This window comes from Alternaria burnsii (genome assembly GCF_013036055.1).
Source record: "Alternaria burnsii strain CBS107.38 chromosome Unknown 753, whole genome shotgun sequence".
Lineage (NCBI taxonomy): Eukaryota > Fungi > Ascomycota > Dothideomycetes > Pleosporales > Pleosporaceae > Alternaria > Alternaria burnsii.
In genome coordinates this window covers 114801-133845 of record NW_024066118.1, presented here as the reverse complement: position 1 = coordinate 133845, position 19045 = coordinate 114801, and the positions used below count along the sequence as shown (strand labels likewise).

At 50.3% G+C, this 19045-nt stretch overlaps 8 protein-coding genes across 8 annotated transcripts; 4 read left to right on the top strand and 4 right to left on the bottom strand.

Moving 5' to 3' along the window:
• Window positions 1-193: 193 nt before the first annotated feature.
• On the top strand, window positions 194-538 carry GT037_008150 (uncharacterized protein; the record flags this gene model as incomplete). Its single annotated transcript, XM_038933197.1, has 2 exons — window positions 194-351; window positions 403-538. 2 exons carry the CDS (start codon window positions 194-196, stop codon window positions 536-538), a joined length of 294 nt encoding a protein of 97 aa, XP_038783862.1.
• Window positions 539-1040: 502 nt separating this feature from the next.
• On the bottom strand, window positions 1041-1967 carry GT037_008149 (uncharacterized protein; the record flags this gene model as incomplete). The annotated part of the gene is made up of 2 exons (XM_038933196.1): window positions 1041-1462; window positions 1868-1967. The coding sequence occupies 2 exons, from the start codon at window positions 1965-1967 to the stop codon at window positions 1041-1043; spliced, it is 522 nt and encodes a 173-aa protein (XP_038783861.1).
• Window positions 1968-2320: 353 nt separating this feature from the next.
• Window positions 2321-4562, top strand: GT037_008148 (uncharacterized protein; the record flags this gene model as incomplete). Its single annotated transcript, XM_038933195.1, has 6 exons — window positions 2321-2585; window positions 2696-3103; window positions 3149-3438; window positions 3489-3839; window positions 3892-4176; window positions 4377-4562. The coding sequence occupies 6 exons, from the start codon at window positions 2321-2323 to the stop codon at window positions 4560-4562; spliced, it is 1785 nt and encodes a 594-aa protein (XP_038783860.1).
• A 98-nt stretch (window positions 4563-4660) lies between these two features.
• Window positions 4661-5744, bottom strand: GT037_008147 (uncharacterized protein; the record flags this gene model as incomplete). Its single annotated transcript, XM_038933194.1, has 2 exons — window positions 4661-5567; window positions 5629-5744. The coding sequence occupies 2 exons, from the start codon at window positions 5742-5744 to the stop codon at window positions 4661-4663; spliced, it is 1023 nt and encodes a 340-aa protein (XP_038783859.1).
• A 1729-nt stretch (window positions 5745-7473) lies between these two features.
• On the top strand, window positions 7474-14227 carry GT037_008145 (uncharacterized protein; the record flags this gene model as incomplete). Its single annotated transcript, XM_038933192.1, has 9 exons — window positions 7474-7589; window positions 7651-7773; window positions 7824-8040; window positions 8096-8769; window positions 10415-10483; window positions 11484-11608; window positions 11841-12174; window positions 12221-12570; window positions 12624-14227. The coding sequence occupies 9 exons, from the start codon at window positions 7474-7476 to the stop codon at window positions 14225-14227; spliced, it is 3612 nt and encodes a 1203-aa protein (XP_038783857.1).
• Window positions 9193-11387, bottom strand: GT037_008146 (uncharacterized protein; the record flags this gene model as incomplete). The annotated part of the gene is made up of 2 exons (XM_038933193.1): window positions 9193-9277; window positions 9331-11387. 2 exons carry the CDS (start codon window positions 11385-11387, stop codon window positions 9193-9195), a joined length of 2142 nt encoding a protein of 713 aa, XP_038783858.1.
• A 32-nt stretch (window positions 14228-14259) lies between the features above and the next one.
• On the bottom strand, window positions 14260-16266 carry GT037_008144 (uncharacterized protein; the record flags this gene model as incomplete). Its single annotated transcript, XM_038933191.1, has 1 exon — window positions 14260-16266. One exon carries the CDS (start codon window positions 16264-16266, stop codon window positions 14260-14262), a length of 2007 nt encoding a protein of 668 aa, XP_038783856.1.
• An 850-nt stretch (window positions 16267-17116) lies between these two features.
• Window positions 17117-19042, top strand: GT037_008143 (guanine nucleotide-binding protein alpha-3 subunit; the record flags this gene model as incomplete). The annotated part of the gene is made up of 2 exons (XM_038933190.1): window positions 17117-17553; window positions 17608-19042. 2 exons carry the CDS (start codon window positions 17117-17119, stop codon window positions 19040-19042), a joined length of 1872 nt encoding a protein of 623 aa, XP_038783855.1.
• Between the last annotated feature and the right edge of the window lie 3 nt (window positions 19043-19045).

Here is a 19045-nt window from a genome sequence, read left to right as displayed (position 1 = left end):
ATTCCATCGTCTTCTAGTCTTGCTAACAAGGTTCAGTAACCTGCTGCTGAATATGCCTACTTCGACTACCTCTTCACCGTTGTCGTGTTCAAAGACTTATGCGAGCGGCGCTACAAGGAACATAGATGGTTCCTTCGCGATCCGGAGATGGATGGATGATACGGAAGGCGATCGCGTAGTGGGAAGACACGTCATGCTGTCTGCAAACTCGAATCACGGTTTGGCCCCGTCTAGTTCCCGGGAACAAAGATCATCGATGCGAAACTCCAGTAAGAATCAACCGTATTGTGAGGAAGCACGCGAGCTGGATCTGACTGAAGTCGGAGCGTGGTGCCACTTGGATCAACTGCAGTAAGTCAATATAGGAGGATCACGGTCCTCATTGTTGCTAACAGCGTCTAGGACGACGAACGATGATCCACATAGGTCTAGGTTGTACCAAGTGCTGGAACCTGAGTTGCGTGGTGCGGTAGGCGAGCTGCAATGCGTTTGTAAACGTCTACAAAGCATCATCGATGGCTTGGAGAGAAGAACGTAGGAGAGGTATCTACCTTGCGGTATAATTTCTATGCTCATACTACTTGTATGGAACTAGGAGATTCTGAATTCATGTAGCGCGCGTTGAGCGGGATTTTTAGTTTTCTCGGCAGGAGATATGAGTGGTATTAGATCAATATTTAGACCGAGTGATTTGTTGATCATCTTGTGAATACAACAAGTGTACCAATAAACCAGTAAACCCACGAGCATAAATATCAGACTGAGGAGGTGTAACTAGATAAACTTTCCGGTGCTGTATGTCGTGTTTTGGCTTTATGCCGTTCAAGCTGGTCGATACGCGCGAAACCCTTTGTATTGGTACAGCCTGGGATGTCGCATTTGAACATACGCTCATGCAGCTGCCAATGTGCCCTTTATCGAGATTTAGCTAGCGTACCATGTGAGGACTAGACATTTCCTGCTGCAAGCGAATGGAAGACGAGGATGCGGGATGCTGCTCAATTTGGCGCAGTTTTACAATAAAGCGGCGGGATATCTTTTCAGGTGGTATTCGGAACGTACCTAAAAGCAGAATTTCTTTCGTAGACAGTCAGTTGCCCATCTGGTTGAACACCGCCTTTGTCGCATGCAGTACCATGCGGACAGGTGTAGTGACCTTTACCACGAGCTTTGAGTTGTTCTATCGAAGGCACTTCTGTGGTTTGCTCTTCAGTATTACGAGGTGAGAGTTTATGAATGTCCTGCCAATCGTTCGAAGAGGCACGGTCGTGACTTGCTTCTGCAGAACCTTCAGGTGCTTCGACGTACGTACGATAGTCAGTAGCCTCGGATGACATAGTTGCCATGAAATAGTCCTCTGATGTAGGGGAAACGATATGTGTTTCAGGAGACTCGATTGGCACAGAAGGAACGAGAACCGGAGATGGCGTAATTGAGAACAGTATCCACTCGGCCTGACAATCTGCTCGAACGCGTTAGCTAAACGCCTAGTTATTTATGCTCATCATTACCACGCCACCCACGCGGGCCTGATCCACACTGATCGATAGGGTATAAGATGGACTTGCCTTGCAAAGTGTTGGAAAGATTATCCTTGATATTCCTCGATGATTGTCAGTGTCCATTCCTGGCTTTGGGAGTTTATACGCAGCGCACTACCTCAACGCTTTATGCTTGTCATCTAGCAAATTCGCAGTGTGGCAATCAACCTCCGCTTCCAGTTCCCCTGTTTGTTCATCTATGTGTTTTGAGATAACATCTCCCATCACTAAGCTTTCCGAGAAAGTGGCAAGGACATGAAGCACCCGCAAAAGGTAATTGCCGATGTCTGTTAACGGGCAACCCGACGGGCTGACAGGCCACCCACCTGTTGTGGTCAGCCCAGAGAAGTTGGACATCAGGTGTTGATCGATCCAGTTTGGCTCCAGGCGGATATTCTCGAAGAACTGGCGCGTTGAGGCATCCATGCTGGCGGGGCGATTAGCGTTCAGCTCTGAGCGATGCAGAAGTTGCGCTGCGCCTGTCTCCTCATTGCTAGCGTTGTTTTCCCATTTCTCGTTTTCTCATCGCTCTTCATTGGACGATTCCGGTGAGGATGCATGCATGGCGGCTCAGCGCATGGCTGTCATCTGATTCGATTCGAGCGGCTGCAGGTGGGAGCTTCGGCCAACAAGGCTGAGAAAACGAGAGAAGAGAATTACCCAGAAGTTATACCAAGCTTGCCCGCTGTCAGCCGGCCCCGAGAACTCGAAAGATCCACTTTACTACTGTCGCTAGCATAACGTCGCAATCGCACGATACTACAAAAGGTTCATTGATGATGGATAACATGTCGCCTGATCTTCCACGTTCTAAGCGCCTTCGCGCCGATAGTGCGCTAACGTTAGTGTCCGGCGTCGCTCTCCCTTCCCGCGCTTCAGCCGTTCCCACCCTTGCCTACACCAACACCAATATCGACGGTGGACGTCAAGATCAGCCCGGTCTATTCCAGGATGATCAGTGGCAGGATGTCTTTATTCCCGTGTTCATTGAAGACTCACATGTTAACAGTGATGAGAATCCTTCTGCCGCATCACGCAAGCGACGTAAGAACCCCTCCATCTGGACAGAGCTGCATCCTTCGCACACGGAAACATCACGAATACTGCGAAACATAGTTACCGCTATGTCTAACAAATCACTGACGCCCTCATAGCATGGCTGTCGCCGCTTGGTGAGGCGAGCGACCCGCAATGGCTTCTGAACAATTTCCCTGAGCTCGGTCCCGACATACTCCAATTACCCGCACGTTCATGCGCGCCGATAATCGTCAATCCATTCAATGATCCTGCGACTATTCTCCATCCCCGGCTCCGGCGTTATGCAGCGCCAGTAGCTATACCAGAAGATGGATTACTCAATGGCCTGATCAAAGTTCGCTTGAATCTAAGCAGATATCAACAGAAGTTCCCTGCTGCACGTATGCAAAAATTTCCTTGGAAGAAACCAAAACATGCAGTGCCTTTGATCGACCAAGACATAAGAGATGGATTAGCGCGTCTACCCCCAGATTTCGGACGGGGACTAAAGCTTGCTGGAATAGACGAGAAGCTGTTCGAATTCTGTAAGGTAGTCAACATTCATATGGAGCTCCGCTGATACACAGCAGTCCGCATCGCCATTTGTGGAGCTACCACCGTTATCCCGGCCGACAACTGTTATCTTCATGAGATCATCCCAATAGCAGTCAAGAGTGACTGTGTGAAGCATGCAATCCTGGCACTGGCGGCAACCTACATACTGGACTACTCGGGGGAGGAGAAAGTGAAGGAATCGGCGAATCTGCACTGGAAACGAGCGGTACTTCAACTCGACAAAGAACTCCACGATACGGAAAGATGCAAGCCCGGCAAAGAGAACGCAGTCATCGCCGCCATGCTTTTGTTCGGCCACAACGAGGTTGGTTATTCCTCATGACACTAAGAACAAAGACACCTGACATTTGACAGAATGTCAACTGGGAGGCTACTAACTCCGGTAACGAGTGCCCACCCTGGTACAAAGCTACTCAGCTTGCGGAACAGGTTCTGGAGATGTCAGATCCACTTTACAATTACCATTCAGCTAGCAATGTACAGTGCGCCAGAGCTCGCATTACGCTGGGGAACAGGCTCGCTCAATACAACATCATGAGCGCTATAGCTTGTCCACTAGATCAGTTCCAGGCGAAGTGCTCTTTTACTTGGCTGCTAGAGGGAGATGAACGTGAGCAGCACAAGATTGTAGGCAGTACCGCACTTAGTCCGAAGCTCCTGCACACTTTTGCGCAAATAACTCATCTCTCCACCAAGCTATACAAGGTACACAACTCACTTGATCGTGTTCCTCGGTAGACTAATATATACTCCATAGGATCCGAATAGGATTGCAGCGCGCAATCTGGGCAGGGTTATTGGAGAGCGCCTGCAGAACTTCCAGCACCACTCCGATCTGTCAGAAGGCTACCCCAACCGTCAAGCTCTTCTAGATTCCTGCGAACTGGATGAGAACGGCAAGGTCTCCACCGCTGTCAAGACGACCGAGCTCCTAGCGGAGAGTTATGTGGCAGCGGCGCAGATCTACCTTTACTGTCGTCTCATGAGGAAACCCAGAAGACATCCACACGTTCAGCTGATTGTCGACCAACTTCTACAGATTGTTAGTCGTATGTCTACTTCTGGCCCTTTCTTTACTCGAAATCATGCGCAAGGGCGCGTGTTCGTGGCCGCAATAGTTGCAGTGGAACCACGACATCGTGATATAGTCCGGACTTGGTTTGAAGAGCTCTGTCATGGGACTAGAGGAGTGAGTCACGTCAATTAAGATGGCTTCTATATCGCACAAACTGACGTCACTAGAACGTTCCGCCAGTATGGCGTACTGTACAGCATATATGGAACTGGCTTGATGCACGCCACGGGTCATCAGAAGCAGCGGGTTTGGACGTGTCTGACATTACGAAAATTGATCCCAATGCTGAGCCATGGTGGGAAGATATGGTAGCCGAGATCTATGAGCGCGAGGGTAAGCTGAATCTGGCGTAGCTGGTTTCAATCGACGACGTCTTCACTAGGGAGGAAGATAGACACATACGTGTGAACATTAAGGTTTATTAAGACGGATGCAAGATATATGCACCTTTCTAGTAGGTGTAGCACAGGGTGCTTCCCTGAGTATCCAACAAATCCTTGAGCTGAACAGTAGGCGCAAGCTTACCAAGGCCAACTTCAAAGTCAAGGGTGACATTTTTACCACTGTAGTCGAAAGGAATGATCGGGCCACCGACCTGGTGCAGGCGGGTTTTGAGATCCTTCTGTTGCCACATCCAGAAGATGTGGTCGATGTTGCCATGGTGGAGGTAGAATACCGGCTCACCGGGGCTGTTGTTTGCATCACCAGCCTGTCCGAGAGCACCTCCGACACCAAAGTGACCGCTTCCGTGGATGTTGGGAACGGCGAAGCTGGCCTCGCCTTCAACAGCCCTGGCAAAGCCAGTGTAGTCCTTCTGGGCGAGGACGTTGTTGACGAGCTTCTGATCGGCCCAGACGTTGATCAGAGTAGGGACGAAATCGCGCTTGAGACAGTGGGGAGTGGGGAAGTTGACTGAGAACTTGTCCGCTGTGAAGGGACCATTTTGCACGCAGCCACCTCCTGTTCCACCAACGATGCCGAAGGGGTTTGTCTCATTAGTTGGCTCAACCTTGTTGCCGTTGCCACCGAATCCAGTGTCTGCTTGCCAGATCTCAGAGTCGAAGATGCGTGTTGAGGTGGGATTTTGAGGTTCAGCATCTAGAGACCAGTTCCAGTAGGGTTGAGCACCAGTGTAACCGCACTCTTCCCTAAGAGCCTTTTCATAGGTATAGACGAAATAGCGGTGCCAGAGGGTGAAGTGACCGACCCAGTGGATATCGGGAGTTTGGCTGCTGTGCACGGCTTGGAAGTCGTCGAAACGGTTTATGGCTCCCTCGATGCCAGAGATGGCTGGCTTTGATGCTAGGCAGAGGACTGCATCAATATACGCTCTCTTCTGGGGAATAGAGAGTTGCTTCCTGCAGAAGGAAAATGGTCAGCAGAGTCCGAGATGATGATTCATTTGTGTGATAGACTCACCATTCTTTTCGTACAATGGGGTTCTTGCACGTCTTTGGTGCAGAGGCAGGGAGAGCCGCGGCTACTGCTGACGAAGCCAAGCAGAGCGAGGAAACGAGAATGGAAAGGTTGACCATTTTGGCGGCTAAAGATGAGTTTGGCAGCTTTGTGTTTCGGATTGATTGAAGGCGAAAGCTTATTGTCCCTGGCTGGTGATTGTGACTGTGGAAGGCATCAAGCTTTATGTGTGCCTCACTACAGGCCTTGTCATACCCACTTTACCCGTCTGAGCCTCATCGAAAGATGACCATGCAACTAAAGTCCGAGCCACGAAGGAATGAGTAACGAACGGAAATAAGTGTTGAGGCATTAGACCACTTGCCGTAGTATTTGGGGCGAGATACAGGTCTGGGAAAAGCTTGTATGCATGGCGATTCAGGAGAGATGCGGTCGTGTGGCACAGCTGCATGGTCTTTCGAGGAGCCTTGAGTCCGAAGGATCGAGTTCGGGGGATGCAACACGTGCGAAGCGCTTCTGTATGCATATTCCGGTAGACGCAGGCTTACCGGCGATTTTGGTAATAAGCCATGGCTTCTATGTGGCGCACATGCAACGGTAATTGGTCTGCGAGTATTCCATGCGCATGAAGCTAATTCGTACCGAAGTTCTCCTTGCATGCTTACCTGCGTATTCTGCTGTGCCACGGTGATGATATGACCAAACGCGTATAGATCTCCGTAGCAATAGCCTGCACAATTTTCGCATGGCTGGTGATTAGAGGATAGGATGATTTCGGATGATTGCGCCCGGTGGGCCGGTCTAGAGATTCCTGTAGGATTTACCTTGCATGGCTAAGAATGGATTGCCCGCGATCCTAGAGCATGGCATGTAAATGTTACCTCTCATATGCGCTTCCTTCATTCATTCATCGTGAGTGACGCGTCGCAATGACCATGAAATCTGAACGACCGAAATAGAACTCCCCCACGCCGCTGTGGTCGGCGATGCAGAAGGTGAGGCTGTGAGATGTTTGTCGTGGGGACGGGAGAGCTTGCGGGACAGGTTGACCCGCTTTCGCGCTAAGATCCTGCTGGTTCCTGGGACGTGTTCCTGATGGTCTAAACCAGCGATTGACGGGAAAACACAGGGTCAACTGTGGCGAATAAGATGAGATGGGAAGAGAGGCAAACACGGCACATAGCTCCTGCGGGGTCATGGCGTAGTGGACACCAGAGCGTTCTTTTATTGCGGAGCTGTCGGTTTACCGAATTTTCATTCTTCATGTGTGCGCATGACAGCGAGGGCATACTCTGATTTCCAGCATCCTATAGTATGGTCATGTGACAACGCAGATACGACTTACCACTCAAGACCTCAAAGGAGTCTCTCCTATCTTCGCGCGAAAGATCGAGTCTAGGAGCTTGCTTTTCCGTCCGGGTGTCGGCTCGGCTGGGGAACGGGGGAGTTGTCGAGCCGTCCAAGCGATAACCGAGGGAAACTAGACTACTTAAAGCGAAGAGCCGCACCAACTCCAACACTTCGCGACCCAACCAGGACGACTGCACCGAACGCGCGAATCCTTCGCCCTTCCTCAGCGTTTAGCCCGTGTTGGTTATCCAATGATGGCTCGGAGATGCCAGCCGTCCACAGGAGACTTTACCCACGCATTTGCGGTCCTGTTGGACACACGGCAGGATAATAACAAGAAGGATTCACAAGATGAAGCTGCCCAAAGTGCTGGATCATGATGCTATGCGGCGCGGGTGGTCAAGCTTCAAGGAGGAGCAAGAATCATTCATAGCTAAGATGTTGCCATGATCTCTTTGTGAATCCCTTGTGATCCTGATGTGAGTGTATTCCGACAGTATGAGAAGCAGCACGGGTGGCTATGGTATCACCTGGGACAATGGTTCGCGACAACCTATGTTTCTGATCGTTACTGGAGTTCTCCTATTCTTCTCGACAATCGCTGTAGCGCTAAGGTACGACCTTTAGAAACCTTGATTCGTTTACTCACCGCAAGACCTGCTCACTATCTGCTAGGCTGTACTGTCGCCTCACCTTCATACGATATGTAGGATTAGACGACAAGTTCATGATTTGTGCGTGGGTGGTCGCCATCTCACTCGGTATTCAGAATGGTTTTCTTGTCAGTTGGGGAACTGGGTATGTGTACATGTGGTAGAAAGACTGACAGCGGCTGACGGAAGACGAAGGCGACACAATGCCGATTTGGATCATTCGATCATTATGGTCCCTACGTTCAAACACTGGTATGCATATCAGCTAGTTTACCCTTGGGCGTTGTTATTCGTCAAAGCTAGCATACTGGCACTCTACTACCGGATCTTCACGCAAACGAATTTTCGCTACGCCGTATACGCCGTTAGTGTGTTCGTCACTGTTCAGACCATCGTAGTCACCTTCGTCAACGTATGTCATACGCGAAACCCCAGCATTTCCTCGAACTCGAAGCTGACTGATCCAGGCTTTCGAATGCGGCGCGAAAGAGCCATGGAGAGCATGGGTCCCTACCTTTCCCAAAGGATGCAACGACCTTCCCAAGACGTATTTCTCGATGGCCTCTGTCAACATCCTCACAGACATTTTTATCCTAGCCATGCCAATGCGAGCTTTTGGGCAGCTAAAACTCCAACGAACAAAGCGTATTGCGCTCTTCGGTGTCTTCATGGTCGGAGGTATAGCAGTCATCGCGTCTATCGTTCGTCTCTACGCCCTCTGGGTATACGCTGTAACAGACGACCCACCTTACGACGACATATTCATCCTCCTTCTCTCCCAAATCGAGATAAACGCTGCTATTATATCCGCTTCAGCACCCGCCCTCCGCCCACTCCTCAACAAAGCCTTTACTTCGTCCTCGCACGACCGCTCCGGCCCAGGCTACCCAGCTTCTTACGGACATGGCGGCCAAAACAGCAAGATGTTTAGTCGCACAGCTAGAACACGTTCGAACGGACAAATGGAGCTCTACTCGTTTGGTGGGGGCAACAGGACTAGCAAGGTACCGGTAGGCGGTACGCGCAATACGAGTGAGGAATCGATATTAGGTGTGGACGGTATCACAAAGACTGTGGACATGACGATCGAAGAAGACTATGTGAGGGAATCTGTACATGGGAAGAGCGGAGAGACGCAGGGGTATGACGGTGTGAGACGTAGCGATGTATGATCAGGGTAGACAAGAAACCCTAATGATTTTCCAAACATGACTAGAAGAGGTCAGCAAATTTGCGTGGTGATGAAAAGCCGCCTCTAGTTCTCCCCAAGCACCCTCTCGAATACTTCCGTAACTTGCAGCTCGAGCTCATCCGCCTCCTTCCATTGGCCTTGATTCTTGTATGTCGATGCCAGGTCGCCTAGGCTGGCCAGCGTATAGAATCAGATTAGTCCCCTCAGACTAGTCTGAAAACATCCTCTTCGAAGGCATGGTCTTCTGAAGCAAATGCCTCGCCTTTCATGAAACCTTCAAGGTAACATTCTCCTACAAATGTATAAAAACTTGGGGAATCTGTCGGCCTAAGTAGAAATGGCACTGCCCCTCCATACAATATCACCACTCGATCACCTCTGCGTGCCGGTGCCGGGCATAACCCTTTCTCTCCGCTGTTTGTTCTGAATACGCAACTCTGTATGCATGGTAGCATAACTGAATGCTGTAAGTTCTCTTCCAAATGTATCTTTACATGTGGACGTAAGTACTCATCGAGCAACTCAGCCCAGGAGACATCAAGTGCTTCTTTAGGAGCCCCTGTCGAGTTATTCCACGTCAACTGATGACCTGTGGGATCGAAGACTTGTAAGTAAGCCTTGAGCATATCGCGTGATCGAGCTAAGACCGAGGCTGATATCGACACCGGCGCAAATGAGGCGATTGAGCTGATCTGAACTCCTTTGAATGCAGGAATAGACCATTTCATGTCGTTTCGCTTCTCAATAATCATGTCGACTTGATGGTTGCCACATGCCCTGTAATCAGCTGCTTCACCTAATGCAAGTGTTCCGCGCTCCCAACGGCTATTTCCATCAGTCCATAGAGTCCATGACGGCCGACGCGGAGTACCAAGCCAGCTGTTCGAGTGTGTGCCATGCGAGGCGATATCAGAAAGGTCCATCCAGGTTCGGTGACGCAATGTATGAACTGCTGAAAGGATTCTCAAAGAGTGATTCTCTTTGACCCACCATATGGTGAAATCGGTGTAAACTTGCTCAACGGTCTTTGCGTAATTAGGCCTCACTAGTTCATCCAGTTCTGCAATGCGATATGTCTCCCGACCGAATACCAACAGCGCAAATATGCGATCTCGCGGATCTGTTGCCTTCATGTCTAAGCCTTTTATCACAATCGAAAGTATGTCCAGACGGGGTCCAGCTGTGACGTGCTGTGGAGTATGCCTGTCTCTGGTAACATTCATAAGCTTTGTCCATAACACTGGCATTGACCAATTCCTTCGTGACGGGAAGTTATGAAACAGGCAGATGTTGGCCTGAACAACCAACCACCATGGCAGCTTCAAGTGGCCGCAAAGAACGGATATAGGGTCATGCTTGTCGTCATCCTGATTCAAACGAGATGATAACGTGTTCCACACCTCTTGGACTACCCAGACACGCTGAAACCAGGGCCGAAGGAAGACTCGATCGTGCCAGAGTCCGGCATTACCGTGCGATTCAGTCGGATTTCTTTCGCATGTTGTAGCAATGGTCTGCCAAACAGCCAAATCACTTTGCGTATGAGAGTGGCCGTCCTCTAGTTCACCCAGCCAGACCGATAACGATTTCGCAGAAGCGTATATCTCACCCATAAGCGCAACTTGATGACTCCTTTCTTCTGGGTCGAGTTGGTTGATACACAGTAAGTCTATCCAAAATGTCCGAGTCTGATCGGGTTGCCTCAACCGTTTGAGTGCATTTCGCAAGTCTGTGCCAATTTGAACTTCTCTTGGAGGAGACTCTTCAGAGCTCTTTAAAAAGATAGGACTTGTACTCAGACGGTCTCCCCAGCAATATGAGAGCGTCTCATACTGATCATGATTTCGTTCCCCCAGATTAGTATATTTCAATGTCAAATGCGGCGGCTCCTCTTCATCTAAGCCTGAGTGATTGTTACTTGGCTCGATGTTGACCAAACGAATTTCCTTTGACGCAACCTGCAGTGGCCTGTATGCTTCGTAGGTGTTCGTTGCATGTACAGCTTCTGGATGTGATCCCTTTGGGAAAAGCTCGATCCAGATTTCAATGCGAGCTTCAACTATGTTGTTGACCCAAGCTGGATACTCAGCTCTGGGCACGGTCTGGATAATATCACCAGCCTGGAGCGCAGCCAACCACTTCAAAGGAGTGATTCCAGAATGAGAGACAGGGGCTTCTTTGTGTTCTTCGCTGAGTAGCCAGTACTTGTCATCGCGGAAATCCCAGCAGACGACATGTTTCTTGGGCTCTGAAGACGCCCGGACATTTTGAGTCGTAACCTCGCGTGGAATCCGATCTCGACCTGTGCTGTCGACAACCCGCACTTCGAAGTAGGTCCACGTATCTTCGTATGTACCGTTCAACTCAGGGCGGAACGTAGCCCATCCCTGATCGTGCGAAATCGTAGTGAAAACGGCTCTACGGACAACGACACGGTTATCAGGGATAGAGGGGACGTTCAGAGAAATGTATGGCCGCTGAGGGCAATCTTTACATACGGCTTTGCGACTTGTGTGGAAAGCGGTGAAATACTGCCACCTTGGCAAAATGTCATACTGTGAAGCCATTACCCGGTGGACACGCCGTAGAGGATGTCGGGACAATAGCAGCGAGTGAGATGTGTCGAATGGATGGTCTGTGGCCTCGCTTAATATTCTGGCTAGTTTTGTCGAATCCTTCCGGAATTATCCATTTGTGTACGGTAGATGGATTCTTGATAGAGCAGAAGAACGAGGACCAGAAGATACTGTCGGCCAGGCTGATGTAGCTGAGACAACATTCGGTTTAAGTATGTGCTTGGGTAGTTGCCTACATAGGTTGCACTGCGCCACATTGCGGGGTTTGCAGCCAGCATCGTCAGCTGAACTTGTTCAGCCTTTCCTGCCTACGCACTTTGCAAGACGACGAACGGCACACTTTAAGACAGCCAAACTTCATCAAGGGACCATATAATAGCTAAGGCTAGCATCTTCATAAATTGAATACTTCTAGTTCATTGTGAACTGAAAACGAACTCACAGGTGCGACAATGTCTTACGACAACGACTATACATATGCGAACACTTGTGCTAGAGAAGGAAGTTCGGCTCCAGAGATGCTTCTTGAAGACGAACATTCTAAAGAGAAGACGTTTTCTGATGGGGGAGATTCCAATTTTGAAACCTCTTCCGACGAGGAAAATACCGCTACAGGGACCTCTTCCGATAAGGATGATTCAAATGCAAAGACATCTCCTCATAAGAACTGCGATGCATCTACAGACTCGACTTCTGATTGGGGCTATGGTTCATTCACGGAGTCGTCTTCTGGTGAGGAAGATGCGAAGGTATCTTCGCGAAGCCTCTCGGAGGTGTTGTAAGTCTTTTCGAACCGTCTCATGACTTGTGCTAACCCCTTGCAGGTCCGTTGCTAGGAAACACTATTGGAACTGGCCCGAGAAGCATATTTCTAAACAGGCGGGAAATCTTAGTTCATTATCTGACAGGAAATATGCCTTTGCCAAAATCAGTTGCCAGTCGTGTTACCTCAACCCAAATTTTCAGGTCCACGGCGTTGGATTCCACATTGAAAATCTGAGCGAAGACTGCGACTTTTGCGGTATTCTACGCACATGTCAGCAGCACTTTGCGAATGATTGCAAGTTCATGACGTATCAATCTAGGAGGGGCGAAAACGATATTCAGATCTGTTTCAGAGATGATCTTTCGAAAGATCACTGTAAAGGTATTCATATTCAGTTGTACTCCAAAGGTTTGTCTTCCACCTCGGCCCACGATCAGCAATTTTTCTGATTCTGGCAACAGATCCGCGTATGCATCAGCCGCCCTTCCGATACGCGGAAGACATTCATAGATCTGTCGGGTCGGAAGCCGCGATTAGTGTTATGAAGAGATGGATCAGTCACTGCTGTACGTCCCATCGGCATGTTTCATCAGTGCGCAACTTGAATCCCACACGCCTATTAAAGCTAGGCAACCACGAAGATGGTGGTGCTCGACTCTACTCTCCAAAACATCCGGTGGTTTTCGCCGCGCTGTCTTACCGTTGGGGATCGGGCAAGCAGTCAGAAACCACGAAAGATAATGTTACCGAACGATACCAGGAGCTGAAGACATGGGACTTTCCAAAGACTCTTCAAGACGCTATTGATATTACTCGAAAACTAGGCCTGGAATACATCTGGATTGATCGTGTCTGCATTATTCAAGACGACAAAGAAGACTGGGCAAATGAGGCATCTCTTATGGCTGATATCTACGCAAGTGCGTATGTCGTCTTGTCAGCCACAGCCACAGAAGATTGCCAAGATGGCTTTTTACAAGAACGACCGAAGCCATTTCTTATTCAGTACGCGCATCATGGTCAGCAATTTCAAGAGGTATATGCAAGACAGATTGACACCCACACCTGTGAGAATGCGAAACGGAAGCCCAACTACACATTATACAAACGGGGTTGGTGTATGCAAGAAAGGTTTCTGGCCCATCGGACCATTCACTTCCTACCAGATGAGATCCAATTTGAATGCCAGGCTGGAAGAAAGTGCGAATGTGATGGTGCTAGCACGGAACGACGGGGACCGAAAGTCGTTCCTACCAAAGGATACGACAGTTTTGGAGAAATGCGATCTGCCCAAGAAATGAGTACAAAGATCTTTGCACTCCACTGGACGAGGATCGTGCAAGAGTACAGTCAGATGAAGCTCACATATGGGGAAGATTCTCTCCCAGCGTTTTCAGGCCTAGCAGCATGCGTGGAACACCTGAAACCAGGAAGATATATCGCAGGCCTTTGGGAACAGGAGATCGGATATCAACTTGGATGGTATATCAATCCGACCTATGATCTGACAAGACGTTGGGAAGATCCGAAGAATATCAATTATCTGGGTCCTACCTTCTCCTGGAGCTCGCGTGTGATGGGTCCTGTTGAATATGCATACCGAAGCAACTATCATTTTGAACCCCTATGTACTTTGGAAAGCTTCAGCATCGAACTAGCTACATCCAATCCTTATGGTCAAGTCCGTGGTGCAAACCTCTGTCTCAGCGGATGGTCAGTGTCTGGAAACGATATGATTGCAAGGCTCAAAATACCTGACCAAGACTTTTGCAGAATGCATATATACTTCGACTCTGGCTTCCATTTTATGTTCGATTGGTTTAGTTTTTGGAAAACAGAAGAGCTGGAAAACACCATAAGCTGGGAAACTGTTCTGTGTTTTGGGCTATACGAATATGAACTCGATCGAGGTGATGATCGAGATGTTGTGGTCCAATTTGATGCGCTTTTAGTACAGCCCAGTCAGAGTAAGGTGGGGGAGTACTTCAGGATTGGAGTTGTTCGGAATTTACAGAAGTCCCGGTTTGATGATGCAGCGGTAGCAAGCACGATTACTCTAGTCTAAATAGGTGGTACTAATGTTGTCTAAACCTTATCCTAAACCCCTCTTCCTGCCCCTCTCCCCCTGCCTCCTCTTCCACGCCCACGCCCACCACCCGTCCTAGGTCCACGCGTCGCCTCCCTTCTTGGCACAACCTCACCCCTAGCCCATCTCTCCCCTTCATCCCTGAGATCGATCCAGCGTTCATCTAATCCCTTAGCCTTCGCTGTATCACAACGTTCTCTCCGCACGGCGCTATCCGTGACACCATCTTGCACCAACAATTGCATGCCTATCCCCTCGTCGGTACCTTGTTCATACATGCCCAGATTCAGCGCGCCGCCATCTGGGTTGTACGATGCGCGGACATCAACCGCAGTCTTGTTGTGGCGTTGGATGAGGGAGTGCGACATCATTGGATCCGGATGCACATCCGCGATGCCGTGGAAAGTAAGAGCTTCGACCGCGCCTTCGAGACCAGCGTAAAGGTTTTGCGATGTAGATGACGGGATAGAGAGACTGTACACTGGGGAATCTTCTCGCACGCGCGAATAATCTTGGCGGTATGCAGTACGTGGAGGGGGTATGCGGGGGTTGAGGTAGAGATTCCAGCCACCGCTTTTTATTGGGACATGTTTCCTAGTCTCATTGACTATAACATTAGTCGCTGGATCCGAAGATGCTGTCTTTCCTTTCGGGCTGGGTTTATTCCCGGATATAGACATGCTGTGGTAAGCATGAGATCCAGAGAAGCGCACGTCGAATACTTTGATCATGCTGTGGAGAGCTACACCTGCTACAATACGCTCTAGACCCTGCGCAGCCAAGGAATAGATTGGCGAGTCGTTTGTTGGGTCCCAGAAGATCTGCTCGAAACCGCGAGGTGAACGCATGTCGTGGAGTCTGATGATGCCGTCGTAGCCGCCGGAGAGGAAAGTGTGGCCTGCTTCCGATGCGCCTTGTGCTGTACTCGGCATTGGCAATATGGGGTATATCGAAGTCGGACGTGAATGTGCATGGAGTGCATGAGCGACATTGAATCGACGGAGGGGTGCGGAAGTGAGACCATCGGGACCGATGTTGTAGACTTCGATGGGCTCGGTGTGGGGTCCCCAGCCTACGGCGACCGTGTCAGAGGACAGGAACTCACACGACCATAGTCTACCGAGTGATGCACCATCTGATGTTGTTTTGACTTCTGAAGAGGGCCTAATAGCTTCATCCGAAGAGTTGTCGCGGTCGATGGAATAGAGCGCTAGTGAGGAGTCCGCAAGGGCGGTGGCCAGCATGGGCGAGTTCGAAGATGACACTGACAGATCGTTGATGCCACGCCCATTGGTATCATATTGCTGCACCTTAGTTTCAGCAAGGTCAGGGCTGACACTAAGCAACGAAAGCTGGCCCGATGCTGTTCCGAAAACAATTTCTTCAAACGCCAAATCTCTCTGATGCGGTCGGAGCAACTTCATCTTGGTGATGTCGTCGCGACCCTCAAAGCTATCCGGGATCTTATACGTGAACCACGTATTCAGATGCTTAAAAGCGTCGTACGTCCACGTCTGATCAGATGCCGGATCGAGACCCTCTTCGCGTTTTCTTATCTTCTCAATATTCGCGCCCGTCTCTTTAGTCCGTAGAACAATCTGAGTACCAGCAGACCATGCCAATACTTCTCTTCGTTCTCCCCACGACCCATACATCTCTTCATAGCTGTCGATGCTAGGTTGATACCCCATTGTCTGACCTTGCGGCCCTCTCCACCTTTCAGCCTGCCAAGTATTCATGCTCATCGTCTTCTCCGTTGGTTCCAGGTATCTTGCGATAAGGCCTCTTCGATCCCAGTTTCGGCATAGTGTTGTTAGACCATGGACGGCGTTGTAGGCGTCCGGATCCAATCCACCAAGGCCAAAGCGGCCTTTGAGCAAAGCTTTCCATCCATCGAGCTTTGCAAATTCTCTCAACCGGCGGCTTACTAGAGATAGGTAGAGCAGGTCTCGTGGCCGTTCAAGATGATTCGTTATCAGCGAGAGTATCTCGTTCGGCAGCGTGTTGAGAACTGCCATTTTGTTATGATCGTCTTTCCAAGGCTATAAAAGTGGCATAGACGATTCAGATGTTTGAAATGTTTGTTGTATAGATCTCGAAACCCAAAGTGACTGTGTGGCGTTTATAGGGCACATATTTGCGGGTGAGGAAAACTGAACGTCCTAAACGATGACGACAGAGTTCTCGCTTGGTGGCCTGGGGCTTTTGCACTAGCCACATCAACTGGAGGGAGTCATCAGTCATAGCAAAGACGAGGCCACCCTCTGTGACTCTTCCTCGTATACGCCTAGACAATGTAAGCTCGACTCACAGTTGTCATGCAGCTAAGAGAGAAATGTTGTCGTACCTGATGTCGAACCGCGCCGCTCAGCTCACGCGCCCCCCCAATTAGCCGGCCTCATCCACGCGGAACCGCCACGCTACTCGGTCGTTGTCGTTCCCCTGCATCGAAACGCGCTATCGCGCCGTTGAGATCACCGTGACCGACAGCTTGTTTTTCTGTTTCCACGATGAGGCTGAGCCGCTGTTCTTGGGTTCATCTCGCTATCAGCCCGCCTTGCTGATCGCGGTGCAACTCGACCAAGACAAGACCGCCCCATCGCGCCCCAAGCTCGCGGAATCTTCTCGGTAGTCCTTTCGGGTCATCCCTATAACCCCTCAACATCCGCGGACCTGGTGCTGATAATCCTCGCGTTCCCACCTGTGACAATCATCCGCAAGTGCCAACCTTAATCCTGGCCGTTTCTGGCTAAATGCGCGGGGTGTCGCGCGCGTTGGCCGTTGATTTCGACGACTTCTTGACTTTGTCAATCCAACGCTGCCCGAGCGATCTTCGATAATCATTTTGCGACGCGACGCTACTGCGCGATGGCGGACGATGAGAAAAGGGTGTTTGCGCTGATCAGCGCCATCGGCACCATTCGGGACCGGCTGCGACAAGACATTGATGGCTTGCGACAGATCCACAACCGTTGGAAAGATGGCAATGGCTCGTCCATCAACCTCATCGCGCAACTGACAGCGCTGAAGTCTAGTCTCGGCAATATACAAGACTGGCTCAACTATGCTGTCAACGATCTGCATCCGCAACTTCTATCGGATTTGGACGTACTGACGCATTCTTGTGGGATCCTGGTGCGCCATGTAGATGCCTTGAATGTTTGTCTTGGTTACCGAGATCATGGTCCCGTCGATTTCGCAGCAAAGTTAAAATACCGCGTCGCTGTCAGATCGATGGAACGACTGCAACAGGTGGCGCGAAGACAGAACGATGCCGTGAACCTGTTGCTTGCGGCATGTCATTGGTGAGCCACTAATTTGCTTTTCATGTGCCGTTCCAGGATTCTAATACATCTCAGCACCGCGCAAGCACAGCGGAAGATTCTGCTCCACAAAAGCCGCCAGATCAGAAAGGAAGATGCGGCAAACCTCAGGACCCTTTCCCAATCCTCAGGCTTGAATGGTGCTTGTATCACTGGTCTTGCACAACTATCACGATTTATTCAATGGCTGAGACTCCTGTTCCACATGAAGCTCGCGCGAAACGAGTTCCACGGGGCTGTCTCGCCTACGGATGAGGAGAATGAGGAAATGGCAGCAGCTACTCGTTCCGAGGCAATAGACCGCGCTTTGCAAAGAGAAGCTACCAACCTTCGCCATGAGACCAAATTGGTTCTCGTAGGCAATGGACAAAGCGGCAAAGAACTCATCATGCACCAGCTAAAAGTGCTATTCACCGAAGGCTATCACTCGACTGATGAACGGTTGAAATACCGCCCCGCAGTCTACCAAGTCATACACTCGCTCATCCAATCAATCACAAACCTACTCAAAGACACCGGCGTCACGCTCTCCAAAGAACTAAACCACGACTTCGCCATCCTACTCCACGAGCTAGACACAGCAAAAGAAGGCATAACCCCCGACGCAGTCAAAGCCATCACAACAATCTGGTCCTGCCCCGAATTCTCCAAACTCTACGTCCGAAACTTTGAAATCGACTTCCCACAATACGCACCCTACTTTGCGCAAGAAGCACCCCGCATCGCCGACGCAGACTACGTCCCCAGCGAAGCCGACATCATCCGCCTCAACCAATCCATGCGCGGCATAAACGAAGCACGCTTCAACTGGGACGAACTAGACGTGCACCTCTTCAACATCCGCGGCTACGTACCCCAGCACTTCCGCGAGCGCTGGTACCACCAACTCGACGAAGCCACCGCCGTCATCTACACCGTCGACGTATCTCTATACAACAAACCCAGCCCCCAGCTGCCCAACCAATCCATCCTCGTCCACGAATTCGAAGCCTTTGAGACCTGGGTCAACCAACCCGGTTTCGCGCACTCCTCCATCATCCTCATTCTAAACAACTTCACGCGCTTCGTTAGCAAAATGGCCTATGCGCCGCTGGAAAAGCTTTTTCCAGACTACGTCCGGAACGAGTCGGATCCAGAGTTATCCGCAAGACAGTATCTGCTCAAGCAGTTTAGAGCTAGGAATCATCAGGCTTTGCCTGTTTATTCCTTTTGGGTCGATTTGGATTCGAGCGATAACCAGCACTTGTATCAGGCGTTGAGGAGTACGCTGAGCAAGGTGCAGCAGCAGCAGCAGTTGGAGCGGCAGCGTAGGGCGAAGGAGGAGGAAGAGGATGGGGTCGCGTGGGGTTCGAGTGTTGGGTCGGTTGATGCTGCTGCTGAGGCGGATGCAGACAGGCCGGTTACGAAGGGGGCGTCTAGGGCGAACTTGTTGAGTCCGAGTCGCAGTAGAGGGGCGCTGAGGGAGAAGTAGGAG